Genomic DNA, 16,598 nt, shown 5'->3' on the forward strand with positions numbered 1-16,598 from the left:
TTAAACCCTCAAGCCTGTAAGTCGAGGTCAGCGGTGTAGAACCACTGTGAATCCAGAAGGCATTTTCTTCTTTTTAAAAAAGATTTTACTTATTTGTTTTTAGAGAGAGGGGAAGGGAGGGAGAGAAACATTGATCAATTGCCTCTCCCAAGGGTACAGAACGCACAACCCAGGTGTGTGCCCTCACCGGGAACCCAACTGAAGACCCTTTGCTTTGGAGAATGACTTCCAACCAACTGGACCACACGGGTCAGGGCTGACTGTTACTTTTTTTAATGCATAGATATACATATGGTTTAAAAATAGGGTCTTTCCCTTTTTACATAGTATGTCACATCAGAGCAAGTACCCACTTGAACATACAGAGCTCCACAGATGTGCATATATTTTTTTAAAGTGGAAAGGTGATCATTTTGCTCACAGATTTAATGTCTCTTCTCGCTGACATCCTGATGTCAAATTTTTAAATTGCGTACATTTTTATTGTGAAATGGAGCCCACAGGAAGGTGTGTACATCATAAACATAGAGCTTAACGGCTTAGCATAAAGCAAATCCTGTGTGAGGTCAAGGTCTGGACCACAGCCAGCAGCTCCCTATTCTGTCACCATGTGTGTCCTGAGTTGTAATCCCTTTTATCACACGGCCTCGTGTCATTCACATTTTCCATGTTTGAGGTCTTAGTCATTTGAACGGCTTGCATCGACTCGGTGGTACTGATCTGAGTTACCATGATTCACTCGGCCTGCCTCTGTCTAGACTGGGATCGTTTTTCTGCTGAGAAGGGCTTGTTGGGTCTGTAGTTTTTAAATGAATCGTGTGATCTGAAAATGCATATGAGGCAGAACTGGAGAGAAGTCTAGGAAATACCTTAATGGTTGTGGTGGAACACTTGGATTCCGGGCACTTTCCTCTCCTTTCCAATTTTCCGAACTTTGCTTTGCTACTTTAGTAATAATATTCCATAATTCTTCTCCACTAAGGAAAAAAAGTGCTTATTGCCGTAAAAGAAAGAACATCTTTTAAAATCTACATTGGGTTCCGTTTGAGAATACCAAGACAGTACCTGGGGAGTTTTCCCGATGGGGGGAGGAAGGCCACCTGTTTCCCCTCTTTCCTGCTCCAAGAAGCAGATGCAATGGATGAGCTGCTGTCTTCTGCTGGTGGAGGAGGCTGGGGGTGGTTTTTTGTGTGTGCGTCTAAACCTCCTTCATCTCCATGCTGTTCCCGAGGCCCAGGATAGCTGACTTCTGTTAGGCTGTCAGAAAATTGTTTCTTCAAAGGTGAGGGTTCTTTCGTCTTCGCCTCTCCTGAGAAAAATCAACACTTGTTCTGTGTTTGCCAGCTGTGGTCACATGCCGGCCTGACGAGTTCCAGTGCTCAGATGGGACCTGCATCCACGGCAGCCAGCAGTGTGACAGGCAGTATGACTGCAAGGACAGGAGTGATGAGCTTGGCTGCAGCAACGGTGAGCTCTGTGCCTTGAGAGCCCTCGGCCGTGGGGGGGGGGGGGGTACAGGGGTACAAGCAGCATGGATCCCAGACAGGGACAGAGGCTCCCAGGGCAGTCCCACACCCGCTGTGTGTCCTTGGGCAAGTTACTTGACCCCTCTGATCTGAAAAAGTGTGCATAACGAAAGCACCTACCTGAGGACTGTGAGATTTAGTGAGGTCAAATTGTGTGAAGCTCATAGCTTTAAGCTCAGAGTTATACGCACAATACAATTCCGCGTAAAAGACATTCCTGAATTTAGGACACAGCAATTCCGCTCCTGGGAGTGACGCCAGGAGAAACTCGCACCCACGCACTAGGAACCAGGCTCCGGAACGTGCAGAGCAGCACTGTGCTAACAGCAAAACGCTGGAAGCAGCCTGGGTGTTCATCCACAAGACAATTAATTTAAAACATTTTAATTGTGGTAACACGCACATAACATGAGGATAATTCTTTTTAAATTTTCATTAAGGCATTTTGAGACTGAAACAATTTAGTGAACAAAAAGTTAAATTCCGGTAAAGAACTATCTTTTTTTTTTTAATTGTGGTAAAATACGCACAACATCAAATTTACCATCTTAACCACTTTTTAAAAGATTTTATTTATTTATTTTTAGAGAGAGAGAAAGAGGGAGAGAAGTATCGATGTGTGAAAGAAACGTGATTAGGTTGCCTCTCGCACACCCCTAGCTGGGGACTGGGCTCTTAACCCAGACATGTGCTCAAACCAGAAATCTAACCGGAAACCTTTTGGTTCTCAGGCCGATGCTCAATCCACTGAGCCACACCAGCCTGGGCTTAACCATGTGTAAGTGCCCAGTTTGGTGGCATTCTGCACATTGACACTGTTGTGCAGCCGTCCCCACCATCCGTCTCCAGAACTTTATCTTCCCAAACTGAAACTCTGCCCTTAATAAACACTAAGTCCCCTCTCCCAGCCCTTGACACCCACCATTCTGTTTTCTGTCTCTGTGAATTTGACTTCCCTCGGGTAGAAGTGAAATCATATAGTATTTGTCCTTTCGTGACTGACTTATTAATGCCCTCCAGATTCATCCACTTTGCGGCATCTATCAGAATTTCCTTCCTTTTTAAGGCTGGGTAATATTCCACTGTAGGGATGGGCCACGTTGTGTTTATCCGCTTATCAGCTGATGGACACTTGGGTTGCTTCCATCCTTGGCTATTGTGAATAATGCTTCTATGAACATGGGTGTATGAGGATAACATTAAAATGACGACGTAGTCACACAGTGGAATATCAGTGATACAGCTCAGAAAATGAGGCCACAGCCCTCAGCAGTAGCTCAGGTGAACTTCATAACTTCAGGACTGAGGGCAAGAAGCAAGTTGAAGGAGATTACTGAATATATTTATTTTACAAGACTCAGAACTAAACAAAATTCAATCATATATTCATTCATATGTATGTGATAGAACTATTAACGAAAAAATAAGGGAATGGGAAACCTGAAGTTCAGGATCAACCTCCAGGGTGCAGCTGAGGGCAGCAGAAAGGGACGGATGAGGGCGTCTGACACTCTCGGGCACAGGTCTGCAGACCGTCACCATCTAAAGCCAGACAGTAAATATTTCCAACTCAGGGGCCGCAGTCTCTGTTGCATCTACTCAGCTCTGCTATTACTTAGAAAATAGCCACAGACAGTGTGTAAATGAATGGGCTGCGCTGCATGCCAATAAAACCTTTAATACTTAAATATTTGAATGTTTAAATAAACAGGCAGTGGATGGGTTTGCCACGGTTCATAGTTTTCCCACCCGCGCTCTTGGTGACATTCTAAGTCTTAAACTGCATTCACAGATGTTCAATAATTGTTATGTTTCATTGGTGAATACAAGATTATATAGCTTGCATAAGTTATCATATTCTTAAAAAGTACTAAACAGGAGCGTGCCGCTCAGAAGACCCTGACCCTCTTCTTTGGCTCTCGCAGTGACGCTGTGCGAGGGCCCCAACAAGTTCAAGTGCCACAGTGGCGAATGCATCACCCTGGACAAAGTATGCAACTCGGTCCGGGACTGCCAGGACTGGTCGGATGAGCCCCTCAAGGAGTGCGGTGAGCCCGGGGGCGCGGGCAGCTCTCGGAGCTCGCGGGGAGCTGGAAGTGAGACCCAGACGTGGTGCTGTGGGGCGCGTGGCTCCAGCCCGCCCATGCTCCCAAGCGCTTTGGCTCTGGGGCCAGACAGATGAGGCGGTCTCAGGGGCGAGTGGCTTTGCTCCCAGGCCTGTTTTCACATCTGCAGGATGGGGCTGTAGCTGCTCACACATCCTCGGGCTGCTGGGGAGTGACAGATGCGATGCTTGTAGGGTTTCGGCAATGCTCTGTGACTCATAGCTGTGTAAATATTTGGACTTCCCTGGGCATATGGTCTCTGTTGCAGCCAATGCAGCAGGAAAGCCGCCATATGAATGCACATGCACGCACACGGATGTGTGTGGCTGTGCTCCAAGAACACTTGATTACGAGTGCTGAAATGTGCATGTTATAAAGCTCGTATGTGGTGTGAAATATATTTCTTTTGATCCTTATTTTTATTTTTAACTATTTAAAAACTAAAAACCATTCTTAGCTGTTGGGCTGCTGAAGAGCAGGCAGTAGGCTGGCTCTGGCCTACGCCTGGTGTGGAGAGCCACAGCGTGGATTCTGGAGCCAAACGCCCTGGGCTCAAGTCCAGCGGTATGATCTTGGGCGAGTCATTCACCTTGGCCCTGCCTCAGTTTCCCCAGCTACCTTCAGGGTTGTTGGGAGGATTAAATGAGTTAACATATGTGGGTAACTTTGGCAGTTTTCAGTTTATATGCATATTTTTTTCATTTAGATTTTATTTTTTAGAGAAAGGAGAAGGGAAGGAGAAAGAGAGGGAGAGGAACATTGATCAGTTTCCTCTTGCATGCTGCCACATTCGGGGACCTGTCCCGCAGCCCAGGCACGTGCCCTGACCAGGAATTGAACTAGCAACCTCTCCATGTGCAGGCCAGCACTCAGCTCTCTGAGCCATACCAGCCAGGGCCAGCTGTTTTAATTTAAAAATTTTTTAAATTGTGGTTGAATAAAACAACAGGATTTATCATCTTAACCATTTTTAAGTGTACAGTTCAGTACCCTTAAGTACAGTCACATTGTTGTGCAACTATCACTACCTGCTCCTGTTTAACACTAACTTGCCGGCGCACAACCCCTGGCAGCCACATTCTTTGTCCCTATGAATTTGACTCCTCTAGGGACCTCACATAGGTGGGATCATCATATAGTATTTATCCTTTGTGTCTGGCTTATTTCACTCAGCATAATGTCTTCCACGTTCATCTATGGCGTAGCGCGTGACAATGGCTATTTTAAGTCCTCTTAGGGGCGGTGGTACTTCACTGGCCTCACACTCACTATGGTGATTGTGATAAAGCTAGAGATGGTGGCTGGGAAGGGTTGCCTGGAGGCCTGAGCATGACCGGTCTGTGTCCCCACCCGGCGCAGGGGCCAATGAGTGCTTGGACAACAAGGGTGGCTGCTCCCACGTCTGCAACGACCTCAAGATTGGCTACGAGTGCTTGTGTCCTAAGGGCTTCCGGCTGGTGGACCAGCTAAGATGCGAAGGTGACTCCCAGGCAGCGTGGGCTCCGGGCCTCCCCAGCCCCTCCCTCTGACAAGGCAGCCAGACCCTCTGTGCCTTGGTTTCCCCCTCTGTTACGTGGGCCATCCCCACTCACAAGGCTGTTAGGAGGCTTTAACGAGATGCCACGGTCACAGAATGTCTAGCACAGGCTTAGCCCACGAGGAGCGCTTGGTTCTTGCATTTTGGAGTTAATAATTAAAAAAGAAATCCTGGCTGACGCAACTCTGTTCTGTTGGCCTTGCCCCAGAGGTGCGTGCGTGGTGAGGTTGACCTCATTGTTGGGGGCGAGTCTTAGCTGTTTCCCCGATTTTCCGTGTGAACCTCATAGTCACTGAGATGCCAACCCCCCGAGATCTCCCCCAGAGGGAAGGGCTGCCCCCCGTTTGTCATCGTGAGGCACAGCATTGGGTTGGAGCCTGTCAGTCTACCTGGGGGGAAGACACGCTACACCTCTTTCTCTCTCTTGACTTCTAGATATCGACGAGTGCCAGGACCCCGACGCCTGCAGCCAGCTCTGTGTGAACCTCGAGGGCAGCTACAAGTGCGGGTGTGAGGAGGGCTTCCAGCTGGAGCCCGCCACCAAGACCTGCAAAGCTGTGGGTGAGTGTGCGGGGGCGGTGCGAGGGGACTGGCCTGGCCACTCCGAAAGCAACCCCGTGGGGAATTTCACCATCTGGACTTTGCAGACTAAAATGACCTGGGGACAGCGCTCCCAAGGCCTCTGGCAGGTACAGGAGCAGGGCGGTTAGGAATCGAGGTTGCTGGAAGGCTGCCCTCGTGTGTCCGGCTTCTCAGCAGACCCAGGTCAACCCTCCAGAGGATGATTTGCAACCGCCAGACCCTGCCAGGAACTTTAGGAGGCAGGAGGTGGAAACCATGGCCCCAAACAGCCCACTCCTCCTACAACTCCTCTTATTAGCTAAAGGCACTTGCGCCCCCCCCCCCCCCCCCCCAAAAAAAAAGCAAATGCATTTAAAAGACACCAAAGAATAATGGCCCATAGTGAAACAAAGTAGCTGAGGGGTTTTTGCCTATCTGAAGTTTTGGTTTGTTTGGTTTTTTTTGAGATTTGATTTATTTTTAGAGGGGAAGAGAAGGAGAGAGGGGGAGAGACACAGCAATGTGTGGTTGCCTCTCGCGTGCCCCCTACTGGGGACCTGGCCCGCAACCCAGGCATGTGCCCTGACTGGGAATTGAACTGGCGACCCTTGGGTTCACAGGCTGGCACTCAATCCACTGAGCCACACCAGCCAGGGTGAAGTTTAGGTTAGACCTGCAGATGTGTGCTAATTCTAAGAATCACCTAAATCAAGGGATCCCGTGTTTTTGGAGGCGTCATCCTGGCAGATTTGTCTCCCTGAAGGTCGCCCAGACATTCTGTGTTTTGCATCACACTCTGCTCTTGCAGTGTGAATACAGCAAGGGTCAATTTTGCAGAAATATTTTAGAACCTCTTCTGTGTCTCCAAGAGTCTCTTAGGTTTTAATTCCTTCTTCCTTGTTGTCATCCCCTTAGACAGCCTCCTGCCCTTCCTCTGCCACATCCCCATGCGCACCCTGGTTCTGGAGAAAACTGGGGGCTGAATTCCCAAAATCCTCCAGGATTTGAGATTAGACTTTCTTTCCAACCTGTAGGGGTCGGTATCTGTACAGATGCCTTCCCCGTGTCACCGGGAGGGGTATCCTGAGTGCGGTCAGTGGTAGAAGTGGTCAGTTTGTGCATATTGGTGTTGTGGTTACAGCACAGCCCTCAGAGTCCGAGAGACCCGGGTTCAAATCCTGGCTCTGTCACTCACCAGCTGTGTGACCTTGGGCAAGTCATCTTCCCTCTCTGAGACACGGTCCCTTTATCGGTAAAAGGGGTTGACCACAGCACCTGCCTTGTAGGAGTGTGAGGATCAATGAGGGAAAACTCAGTAGGAAGAGCACTAAAAAGACTTCCTCGCTCTGAGGAATCACTCCGTACACATTGGTTGTTACCGTTTCTTCATCTTTCTGTTCTAAAGTGTAAAATGCTGGGGCCCGGGTGTTTTCAAACGTAGCTTTTTTTATTATTATGTACCTATGGTGCAGCCTACAGACCAGGAGTCAGCTGCCATTGAAAGAACAGTTTGCTGCTCACAGATCCCAAGGGGAGGGGACACCTCCCACCACGCAGGGCTCTGCAGGGCAGCCCCGAGATCTGTCGGGAAGCAGGGGGCTTGCGGGGGAAAGGTGGGCAAGAGCCTTTGTTGTGGTTTTCTTGGGAAGAAGCAGGTGAGGCAAGGAAAACAGGCTTAGGATTTGCTGGTCTGAGTAAATTCAGTGGGCTCTGGGGTGTAGGGACTGTCCCTGGTTGTCTGGTTCCTGACCTCAGGGTGACCAGGGCGAGGGTATAGTGGCCTGGAGTGCGAGGGGGCGAGGGAGGTGGCGAATGTGGGCTGCTTAGTCTGCATTTGGGCGAGGGGGTGACTAAACCTAGGAACCGGCCAGGCCTGGGAGCGGCCGGCCCTCCGAGAGCCGCGAGGTCCCGGAGTCAGAGCGTCGGAACCGCGCGCTCGGCACACCAGGGAGGCCCCCCGCCCCGACATCCTGGGTGTCTCCTCCGGTTCAGCCAGACCCCACGGGGTGAAAGACGGGTCAGGGCTCCTTTCCGCTCCCCTGAGTGCCCTTCGCGGCTCCACAGGCAGCATCGCCTACCTCTTTTTCACCAACCGCCACGAGGTGAGGAAGATGACGCTGGACCGCAGCGAGTACACCAGCCTCATCCCGAACCTGAAGAACGTGGTCGCCCTGGATATGGAAGTGGCCAGCAACAGAGTCTACTGGTCTGACTTGTCCCTAAGGAAGATCTTCAGGTGAGCCTCAGCCCGAGCCAGCCCAACCCTGCGCGAAACAACGGCCCTGGCACCCACCCCCTCGCCTCCGCCTTCTGCCCCCAGCACCCAGATCGACAGAGCGCACAGCTTCTCCTACAGCACCATCATCGGCGAGGATCTCCAGGCCCCTGATGGGCTGGCGGTGGACTGGATCCACAGCAACATATACTGGACCGACTCCATGCTGGGCACTGTCTCTGTGGCCGACACCAAGGGCGTGAAGAGAAAGACCCTCTTCAAGGAGGAAGGCTCCAAGCCGAGGGCCATTGTGGTGGATCCCGTGCATGGGTGGGTGTCCCCGCGGCTGAGGGGCACAGAGAGAGTGAAGAACCAGTGAGGACTCGTGTAGGGGGGAAGGCTTTGCCCGAAGTACGCTAGGCCGAGTGGGGTGGGGGCGGGCTGGCATGGGGCCCTTCGGGGCCATGAGGGTCCGTCCCTCTGATGTCTGCCGTGTCACCTGAGAGGGAAGCAGACCCTGAAAAGTCCTGCCCTGTGGAGTTGAGTCCAAAGTCAGAAATTAAAACACTGATTTAAATTGGTATTAGAAGTTAATATTTACTAGAAATTAGAAAATAAAATTTGGATTTAGTCTTTTGTGCCAGGATAGGATGGGAGGACAGCAAAAATGCACGTGTCCCAAGTTTATTGACGGACAGGTTTCTTGAGGACGTGGCTGGGAGTGAAGGCCGCCACCACCACCGTGTGGAGGCCCCAGGCAGGTGTCTGGGGGAGCTTGCGGCTGATTCAGCAACTCCAGGGCCCGCAGGGACAGGTCTCCTGGAGGAAAACGTGGCCCCGTGTGTGCCTGTCCGGCCACATCTGCCGCCACAGCATGTCACGTGTGGAATCTCGCAATTCCAGAGGGGCAGCCCGGGGGCGGGCAGCTGTGACTGGAAAAGGGAGCGCTTGGCTGTGAGCGTGACTCAGGCGGCACCGACCCTGTGGGGAAGGGGGGCCAACCAGGCCCGGGTCCCCCAGATGGGCCTCGATTTATTTAACTGCTGTTCAGCACATGAGCATTTAGAATTTTATCACCCTTTTGTCTTCTACCACTTACGAAGTAGCACTGCCTTAGTGTGGTGGTCTGGAACCAAACCTTCAATATCTCTGAGATTATATATATATTTGAAAAGCAAAAAAATAAAATAAAATTTAAATTTAAAAATTGCAACAACAACAACAAAAATGCCCTGGCTGGTGTGGCTCAGTGGATTGAGTGCCAGCCTATGAACCAAAAGGTCACCAGTTCAATTTCCAGTCAGGGCACAGCCTGGGCTGTGAGCCAGGTCCCAGGTGGGGGTGTGTGAGAAGTAACCAATCGATGTATCTCTCGCACACCAATGTCCCTCTCTTTCTCCCTCCCTTTCCCTCTCTCTAAAAGTAAATAAAATCTTTTTAAAAAATTTGCAAAAAAATGATAAGACTCTTAAAGTAGTGTTAGGGTGCAGATTCCTGGGCTCCAGTCCTGACACTGGAATCAAAACCTCCCTTTGTTGGCCCTGGCTAGTAGCTCAGTTGTTAGGGCATCATCCTGCTACAGCAAAATTGTGAGTTCAATGCCCGGTCAGAACATACAAGAACCAACCAACGAATGCATAAGTAAGTGGAACAACAAAATGATGTTTATCTCTCTCTCTAAAACAAAAAAACCTCCCTTGGTTTTTTTTTTTGTTTGTTTGTTTTTTTAAGGTTTTCTTTAATTTTCAGAGAGAGGGGAAGGCAGGGAGAAAGGGAGAGAAACATGGGTGTCTGGGGACCTGGCCTGCACCCCAGGCTGTGCCCTGACCGGGAACACCAGCCAGGGCTCCCTTTGTTCTTGAAGGTTCTAAAATCCTGCCAGGTCTTATAAGGTTGGGGAGCAGACAGAACCAGGTCGGGGTCTCCCTGGAGACTGTTCCAGAGGCCTGGCCTGGCCGCTCCAGGTGGAAGCTACTCTTCAGCAATGGCTGGGAGCCGCCCCCACTGACAGATGCATCTTTGTCCTCACTGCTCTCTCTCCAGCTTCATGTACTGGACAGACTGGGGGACTCCTGCCAAGATCAACAAGGGGGGCCTGAATGGCATGGACATTCACTCACTGGTGACAGAGAACATCCAGTGGCCCAATGGCATCACCCTGGGTATGTTTGAGGGACTGTGGTCCCTGAGGGTAGAGCATAGTCTAGAGGAGAGAGAGAGAGTGGCCAGCCCACCCCTAAACACAACCATGCAGCTCCCTGAGGTTTTTATAACCTGAAACTGAGTTCGCCACCAAGCCCTCGCCCCACCCCACCCCACTTCTTGCAGCATTTGGTTCCAGCTCACACATGGGGGATGTGTGGCCAGAGCCGCTTTTCTGGGCACGTGTCTGCTGGGTCCTTTGGGGACTGCTTTCTGCAGCAGTGTCATGCCCAAAGGCCCCTCCAGCATCAGCATGTGGCCTCTCCTTGTCTGTCTGTGGGTCTTAGATCTTTCCAGCGGCCGCCTCTATTGGGTTGACTCCAAGCTCCACTCCATCTCCAGCATCGATGTCAATGGGGGAAACCGGAAAACCATTCTGGAGGACAAGAAAAAGCTGGCGCACCCCTTCTCCCTGGCCATCTTTGAGGTGAGGGCTGGGAGCACAGGCTTGCTGCTTTGGGGCCCGAGGGGATTCGCAGCCGAGCGCTTTTACTGAGCGCCACTCCGACCTGAGGCATGAGCGCTCACACAGACAGGTCAACAAATGTTGCCCAGTTCGTCCAAGCCAAGACTGAGAAAACTGCTTATGACTGAAGAGGTCTTAGACCTGGAGTTACTTCTGTTTTGTTCTTGCCAAAATAGTCTTGAAAGGCCTAAAGCAGCAGTTCTCACGCGGAGGCCATCTTGTCATCCAGGGGACATGTGGACATGTCTGGAGACTTTTTAATTGTTACATTTTGTTGGGGGGTGGTTACTAGTGGCATCTAGTCGGTGATGGCCAGGGATGCTGCTAAACAGCGTGCCAGAGGGGGCTCCCATGCAGGTTATCCGGCTCCAGAGAGCACCCCAGTGGGGGAATTCTGCTCTAAAGGAATGGCATTATATTGGCTCACCCATGTTCAAGCAGCCTGGTTCACAGTAGCCAAGAGGTGAAAGCAACCTGGGTGTCCATCAGGGATGAAGGGTACTGTATACCCTTCACATGCACAGCGCGCTGTATCCGCACAGTGGGGTATTAGTCACCCTTAACAAGGAAGGAGATTCTGACACGTGCTACATGAGTGAACGTGAGGACATTCAGCTGAGTGAAAAAAGCCAGGCACAAATTGGCCAACTCTGTCTGATTCTACTTACATGAGGTCCCTGGATGTTCTCTGTCACCAGTGAGTGAACGTCCATGCCATTCAGGCCCCCTTCATAGACAGCACGGAAGGTGGGTGCGAGGGGCCGCGGGGGGAGGATGGGGAGTTAGTGTTTAACGGGGGCAGAGTTTCAGGTCGGGAACGAGAACAAGTTCTAAAGATGGATGGCGGCCCCGGCTGCACAACAATGTGAATGTCCTTCATGCCACGGAACTGGGCACAAATGATTAAGATGGTACATGTTATGTTATGCGTAATGTACCACAATGAAAAAGTTTTTAAGAAAGAAGAAATGATGCTACTACCTACAGCTGCTTCTTTCCAGAGAGCCCCAGAGATTCAGGGGTTGGGAGGACAGTGGTCTGTCCCACCCCAGTAGTTAATGGGCTCTGTCGTCTTCCTTAATGTCCATGTAGGATAAAGTATTTTGGACGGATATCATCAATGAAGCCATTTTCAGTGCCAACCGCCTCACGGGGTCTGACATTAATTTGATGGCAGAAAACCTGTTGTCCCCGGAGGACATTGTCCTTTTCCACAACCTCACACAGCCAAGAGGTAAAGATAGGGTGGCTGCCCCTCACCCACTCTACTGACAGAGCCCTGGAATTTTCTAGAATTTTCTGACCTCGTTCTTACCCTGGCTCCCCGCCTTTTCCTCCTCAGGGGTGAATTGGTGTGAGAAGACTACCCTCCCCAACGGTGGCTGCCAGTTCCTGTGTCTTCCAGCCCCCCAGATCAATCTCCACTCACCCAGGTTCACCTGCACCTGCCCGGACGGCATGCTGCTGGCCACGGACAGGAGGAGCTGCCTCACAGGTGGGGGCGCCTGCCCGCTCGGCACGTGTCTTGCTTCCCACGCTGATGCTCAACCCCGCGGCCCTTCCTGGGCCTCTCTCTGTTTCTCTGTCAAATGGGAGAGCGAGGCCCCAGGAGGCTGTTATAGGGACTCACCAGCTGGGACAACCATAGTCTGCCTTTCAGGAATGTTGGGCATATCAACACTGCTGGGCACTTAGATAGACTCAGTTGACCTTTGCCGTCTAGTCCACTCTGTCCTGGCTCCCTTGGGAGGTGACTGATTTTAGACGGAGATGTTAAGTGAGGAATGGCCCTTTTCTTTTTTGTTTTTAATGTTGCTAAGATAATTGATTTTTAAAAATGTTTTTCTTTTTCTTATTCTTTTTCTTCTTAAGATTTTATTTATTTTTAGAGAAGGGGAGGGACAGAGGAAAAGAGGGAGAGAAACATCAGTGTGTGGTTGCCTCTTGTGCGCCCCCTACTGGGGACCTGGTTAGCAACCCAGGCATGTGCCCTGACTGGGAATAGAACCGACGACCCTTTGGTTCGCAGACCAGCACTCCGTCCACTGAAACACACCAACCAGGGCTGATTTTATTCCAAATATTAACGTTTTTCTTGTGTCTTTTGGTATGTCTCTTCATGCATGTTAGTGAGAAAATTTACCTATCAGCTTAACATACTTTAATTTTCCTCCAAAGACCATAGATTGTGTTACTTTGAGGAGGGGGGAAATCTCTCTTTCTCCTTCTCTCCCTTTAAAAAAAAAAAAAATCTTAGTTATCTATTTTTAGAGAGAGGGGAAGTGAGGGTGAGAGGGAGAGAAACATCAATGTGCAAGGGAAACATTGATCAGTTGCCTCTCGCATTTACCAAGGTGCTTTACCGAGGTAAAGGCTGGGACCACCCTGGCCCCCGACTCATCCCGATGAGCATCTACATGGGCTTCTTCAGAGGTCAGAGCATCTTCATGAAGAGCTGGAAAGTGGAGTTAGTTTTGGCTGACTCTAACATGGCGGTATATCTCTGAAGCCTCAGTTTCCCTACCTATAAAGTGAGGCGAGTAACAGTGCCCACCCCCCCCCCCGGGTATTAGTGGGGGTTGCAGGGGCTAACTCGTGTGGAGAGCCTGAGCACACGGTGCTGGTGAGCCCAGAGTCCGCCAGGTGCAGGGGCCCAGGCGTGTGAAATGTTGTCCAGGCCCATTCGCTGCCCAGCTTTCAGGGCCTGTGTGCCCAGGCAGGCCAGGGAGAGGGTGAAGCAGGTGAGGCGCTCCTCCGGATGACATCTGAGAGGGCACCAAGAATCCCAGGACTCAAATAATATTTTAATCTGGTATTTTTATTTTATTGTATTAAAGAGTTTATTTATTCATTTTTAGAGAGACGGGAAGGGAGAGAGAGAGGAAGGGAGAGAAACATTGATGTGTGAGAGAAATATTGATCAGCTGTCCCCACACTCACCCCAATGAGGGACAGAACCCACAACCCAGGGATGTGCCCTGACTAGGAATCGAACCAGCAACCCCTTGCTTTCTGGGACGTTGCCCAGCGAACAGAGCCACACTGGTCAGGGCTAATCTGATATTTTTAAAAAATCAAATTGCCAAACTATAGCCTGTGGGGCCAACCACCTGTTCTGGTAAATGAAGTTCAATCAGAACCAGGGTCCTAGTAAGGCAGAACCATTTGAGTGTAGTGTTAGGCCCAGTTTTGCTAAAAATCTGGATATTTTGTTCATCATAGGGTGCTGGAATTAATTTTTATTTTTAAATGTTTTAAAGCACTACTGAATTACTGAGTTTTTGAGGGGAGCCTTTAAGTTTTGTGCCTGAGGCCGGTGACTCATTCTCTTCACCCTAACCTGGCCTCAAGGTCATGACCTCCTTGGAGTGGTCAGAGCTGGGCTCTCAGTGAATTGACCAAAGATTCACCATTCATTCTTTGTCCACCAGAGGGCACCCGACTTAATTTTTGAGCAGCTTGGAAATGGATCTCACGGACTGACTTTTCTGGCCAGAAAAAAAATGTCACATCAGCACGTTTCAGACATTTTTTTCCCCCTCAGAGTAGCTGAAGCCTTTGTTCAACCATAATCGAGATTAAAACAGGAACTGCTGTGCTTATGGGACGCCTGGAACCCTTCACGCTTGGGATGGGGGTAGCGGGGCACTGTTTGAAAAACCGCTTTCACAGACAGGCCTATCCTGGGCTCTGGAATTTGGCAAAGGAGCCCTTTTAAGGGAAAAACTCCTCCAAAATTCTGCTGCTGCCCTAAATCATTGTTGTTACAAGGTTTCTTAAATATGCACAAATGTAATATTGGGTATATATTTCATATGCACATGTGCAACAGCTGGGAGAATTAAAACCTTGGTGGATTTGAATATAATTCATGATGATAATCATGGCTCATGGATGTGGCTTAGTCCTCCTAGCCCATTTGCCTCTTTTTTTTTTTTAAAGATTTTATTTATTTATTTTCAGACAGAGGGAAAGAGAGAAAGAGCGGGAGAGAAACATCAATGTGTGGTTGCTTTTCACACGCCCCACACTGGGGAGCTGGCAGTCAACACAGGCATGTGCCCTGACTGGGAATCGAACCAGCGGCCCTTTGGTTCACAGGCTGGCATTCAATCCACTGAGCCACCCCAGCCAGGGCCTGTTTGCCTGTTTAGAGACCTTTAAATGTTCATTTGAATGGAGCCCTTTTGTTGTTTGGCTCAGGTGCATTTGTGTGATTAGTGGTTATGTAATGAGGTGTCTTCCTGCACCCCAATATATTTTATTAACTGGGGGAAGTTGACACAGGACCATGGAGTTCGATGCGATCCAACCCGTGCTTTGGAACTGGTGAACCTCATCCAGAATAGGCTCGTTGCCATCCAGTGCAGAGCCAGGCTGCAAAATTTCACCAGTGACCATTGTAAATGTAACTGCAGGCTCTCACCTTGGAGACTGATGGTCCTTTCTCCAGTGCCTCTCGATGCTGAGCTGAAGTACCAGTCTTAATACCACACTGAGTCCCACAGTTCCGATTGCTAATGAATAAGTTCCTGGCGCAAGCCAGCAATGTGCGCCTCAAACCTGGGAGGTGCTCCAAGTTCCTCTGAACTTTTAAGGGCAATGAGAGGCGGCAGGTGTTTTCCTTTGGGTGTGAGTCATCACACACCTGCTGTGCTTCCATGGCCCTGAGGATCTGAGCCGCCATTTCTCCCTTCTCCCGTGCAGCCCCGGACACTCCTAACGAAGGGAGCCAGGAGAGGCCCAGGAGCGTGGGCGCGCTGTACATTGTCCTCCCCATCGGTAAGCCACTGGTCGGCCCGCCCTCAGTTCCCTGACCTCCCTCCTTAGCCACCTTATCTCCCAGGAATGGGGCGTCCTGGCCGTGTGTCCTATTCATCATTGCACTCCCCTTTCTAGCTTCATTCATTTAACAAATCTAGTTGAGTGTCAATCGTGTACCACGCCTGCTTCTGGGCACTGGGGACACAGCTGTAAAAGAAATAAACACCCTGCCCCCTGGGAGCTGACAGTGAACGAAAGGAGACAGCTGACGTGTCAGGGGGGAGATGGGGCCAGGCTCCGGCTGCCTGCGCAGTGATGGGTGCTGCAGGGAAGGACACCTGGGGGAGATGAGGCAAACGGTCCCCTTGCAGGGGCAAGTGTGGATAGCTCCGCTTTCCCTTCCTCAGCCTGTCAATCACAGCTCAGTTAGCATCATGCCCATTTTCCCTTTTCTGAGGAAATCCTCTTGAAGTGCCTCTTCATCACCCAGCCTGCCCCAGATGCCTGCGTTTTGGTGCCCGACAGTCACCCAGCTGTGGGTTGACAGACATGGCATATGGGACCCTCTCCTCCCTGGTGACCGCCAAGGGTGGCATCTGCCTACTTCTTCCCAGTGGCGCCTAAGTCCCACCCCCTGGGCACTGGTTAGGCTGTTTGACAAAGCCGGGCTGGCAAGCCCTTGGCTGTGCCCTGGATTATCTAAAAAAGTAGCAGCCCCACATGTGTGTAATCCCAGGAGAAACCCGGAAGAACCCACAGCAGTCGAGCATTCTGGGGTGATGCAGTCGCAGTGGTCCTCAAGGGAGAAGACTGGCTGTGCCTTTAGATTTTTTTTTTTTTAACAAACAACAAGTATTTCTTTAAATCAGAACAAAACCATTAACAAATAAAAAGGCTGGGAGTTTGAAGGCAGCGTCACTCGTCACTTGGGGCACTTGGGGCAGGGCACAAGACGGGGAGTGACATCAGGCTGCCTGTCCCACAGTGGTGCTTACCCTTCTGTGCTTCGGGAGCTTCCTCTTCTGGAAGAACTGGCGACTGAAGAGCATCAACAGCATCAACTTTGACAACCCCGTGTACCAGAAGACCACGGAGGACCAGGTCCACATCTGCCCCAGCCAGGACGGCTACACTTACCCCTCGGTGAGTGCCCCGCCCAGCTGGGGGGCCACGGCTTCCCTGCGAGGGTGTCCAAAGCCATCCTCATGGTTGGGGAACAGGG

At 50.6% G+C, this 16,598-nt stretch overlaps 1 protein-coding gene across 1 annotated transcript in view; it reads left to right on the top strand.

Annotated features, from left to right (window-relative positions):
- LDLR (low density lipoprotein receptor) overlaps window positions 1–16,598 on the top strand; it is a 33,181-nt gene that overhangs the window by 14,359 nt on the left and 2,224 nt on the right. Inside the window, exons 5-16 of the mRNA XM_054561992.1 lie at window positions 1,345–1,467; window positions 3,452–3,574; window positions 4,991–5,110; window positions 5,604–5,729; window positions 7,794–7,965; window positions 8,050–8,274; window positions 9,988–10,106; window positions 10,434–10,573; window positions 11,705–11,846; window positions 11,955–12,107; window positions 15,320–15,394; window positions 16,362–16,519. Of these exons, the coding sequence (XP_054417967.1) occupies window positions 1,345–1,467; window positions 3,452–3,574; window positions 4,991–5,110; window positions 5,604–5,729; window positions 7,794–7,965; window positions 8,050–8,274; window positions 9,988–10,106; window positions 10,434–10,573; window positions 11,705–11,846; window positions 11,955–12,107; window positions 15,320–15,394; window positions 16,362–16,519 (1,676 nt within the window). The remainder of the gene's footprint in view (window positions 1–1,344; window positions 1,468–3,451; window positions 3,575–4,990; window positions 5,111–5,603; window positions 5,730–7,793; window positions 7,966–8,049; window positions 8,275–9,987; window positions 10,107–10,433; window positions 10,574–11,704; window positions 11,847–11,954; window positions 12,108–15,319; window positions 15,395–16,361; window positions 16,520–16,598) is intronic.

Source organism: Pteronotus mesoamericanus, unplaced genomic scaffold, assembly GCF_021234165.1.
Source record: "Pteronotus mesoamericanus isolate MK-2021 breed Mesoamerican mustached bat unplaced genomic scaffold, CSHL_Meso_final scaffold_636, whole genome shotgun sequence".
Lineage (NCBI taxonomy): Eukaryota > Metazoa > Chordata > Mammalia > Chiroptera > Mormoopidae > Pteronotus > Pteronotus mesoamericanus.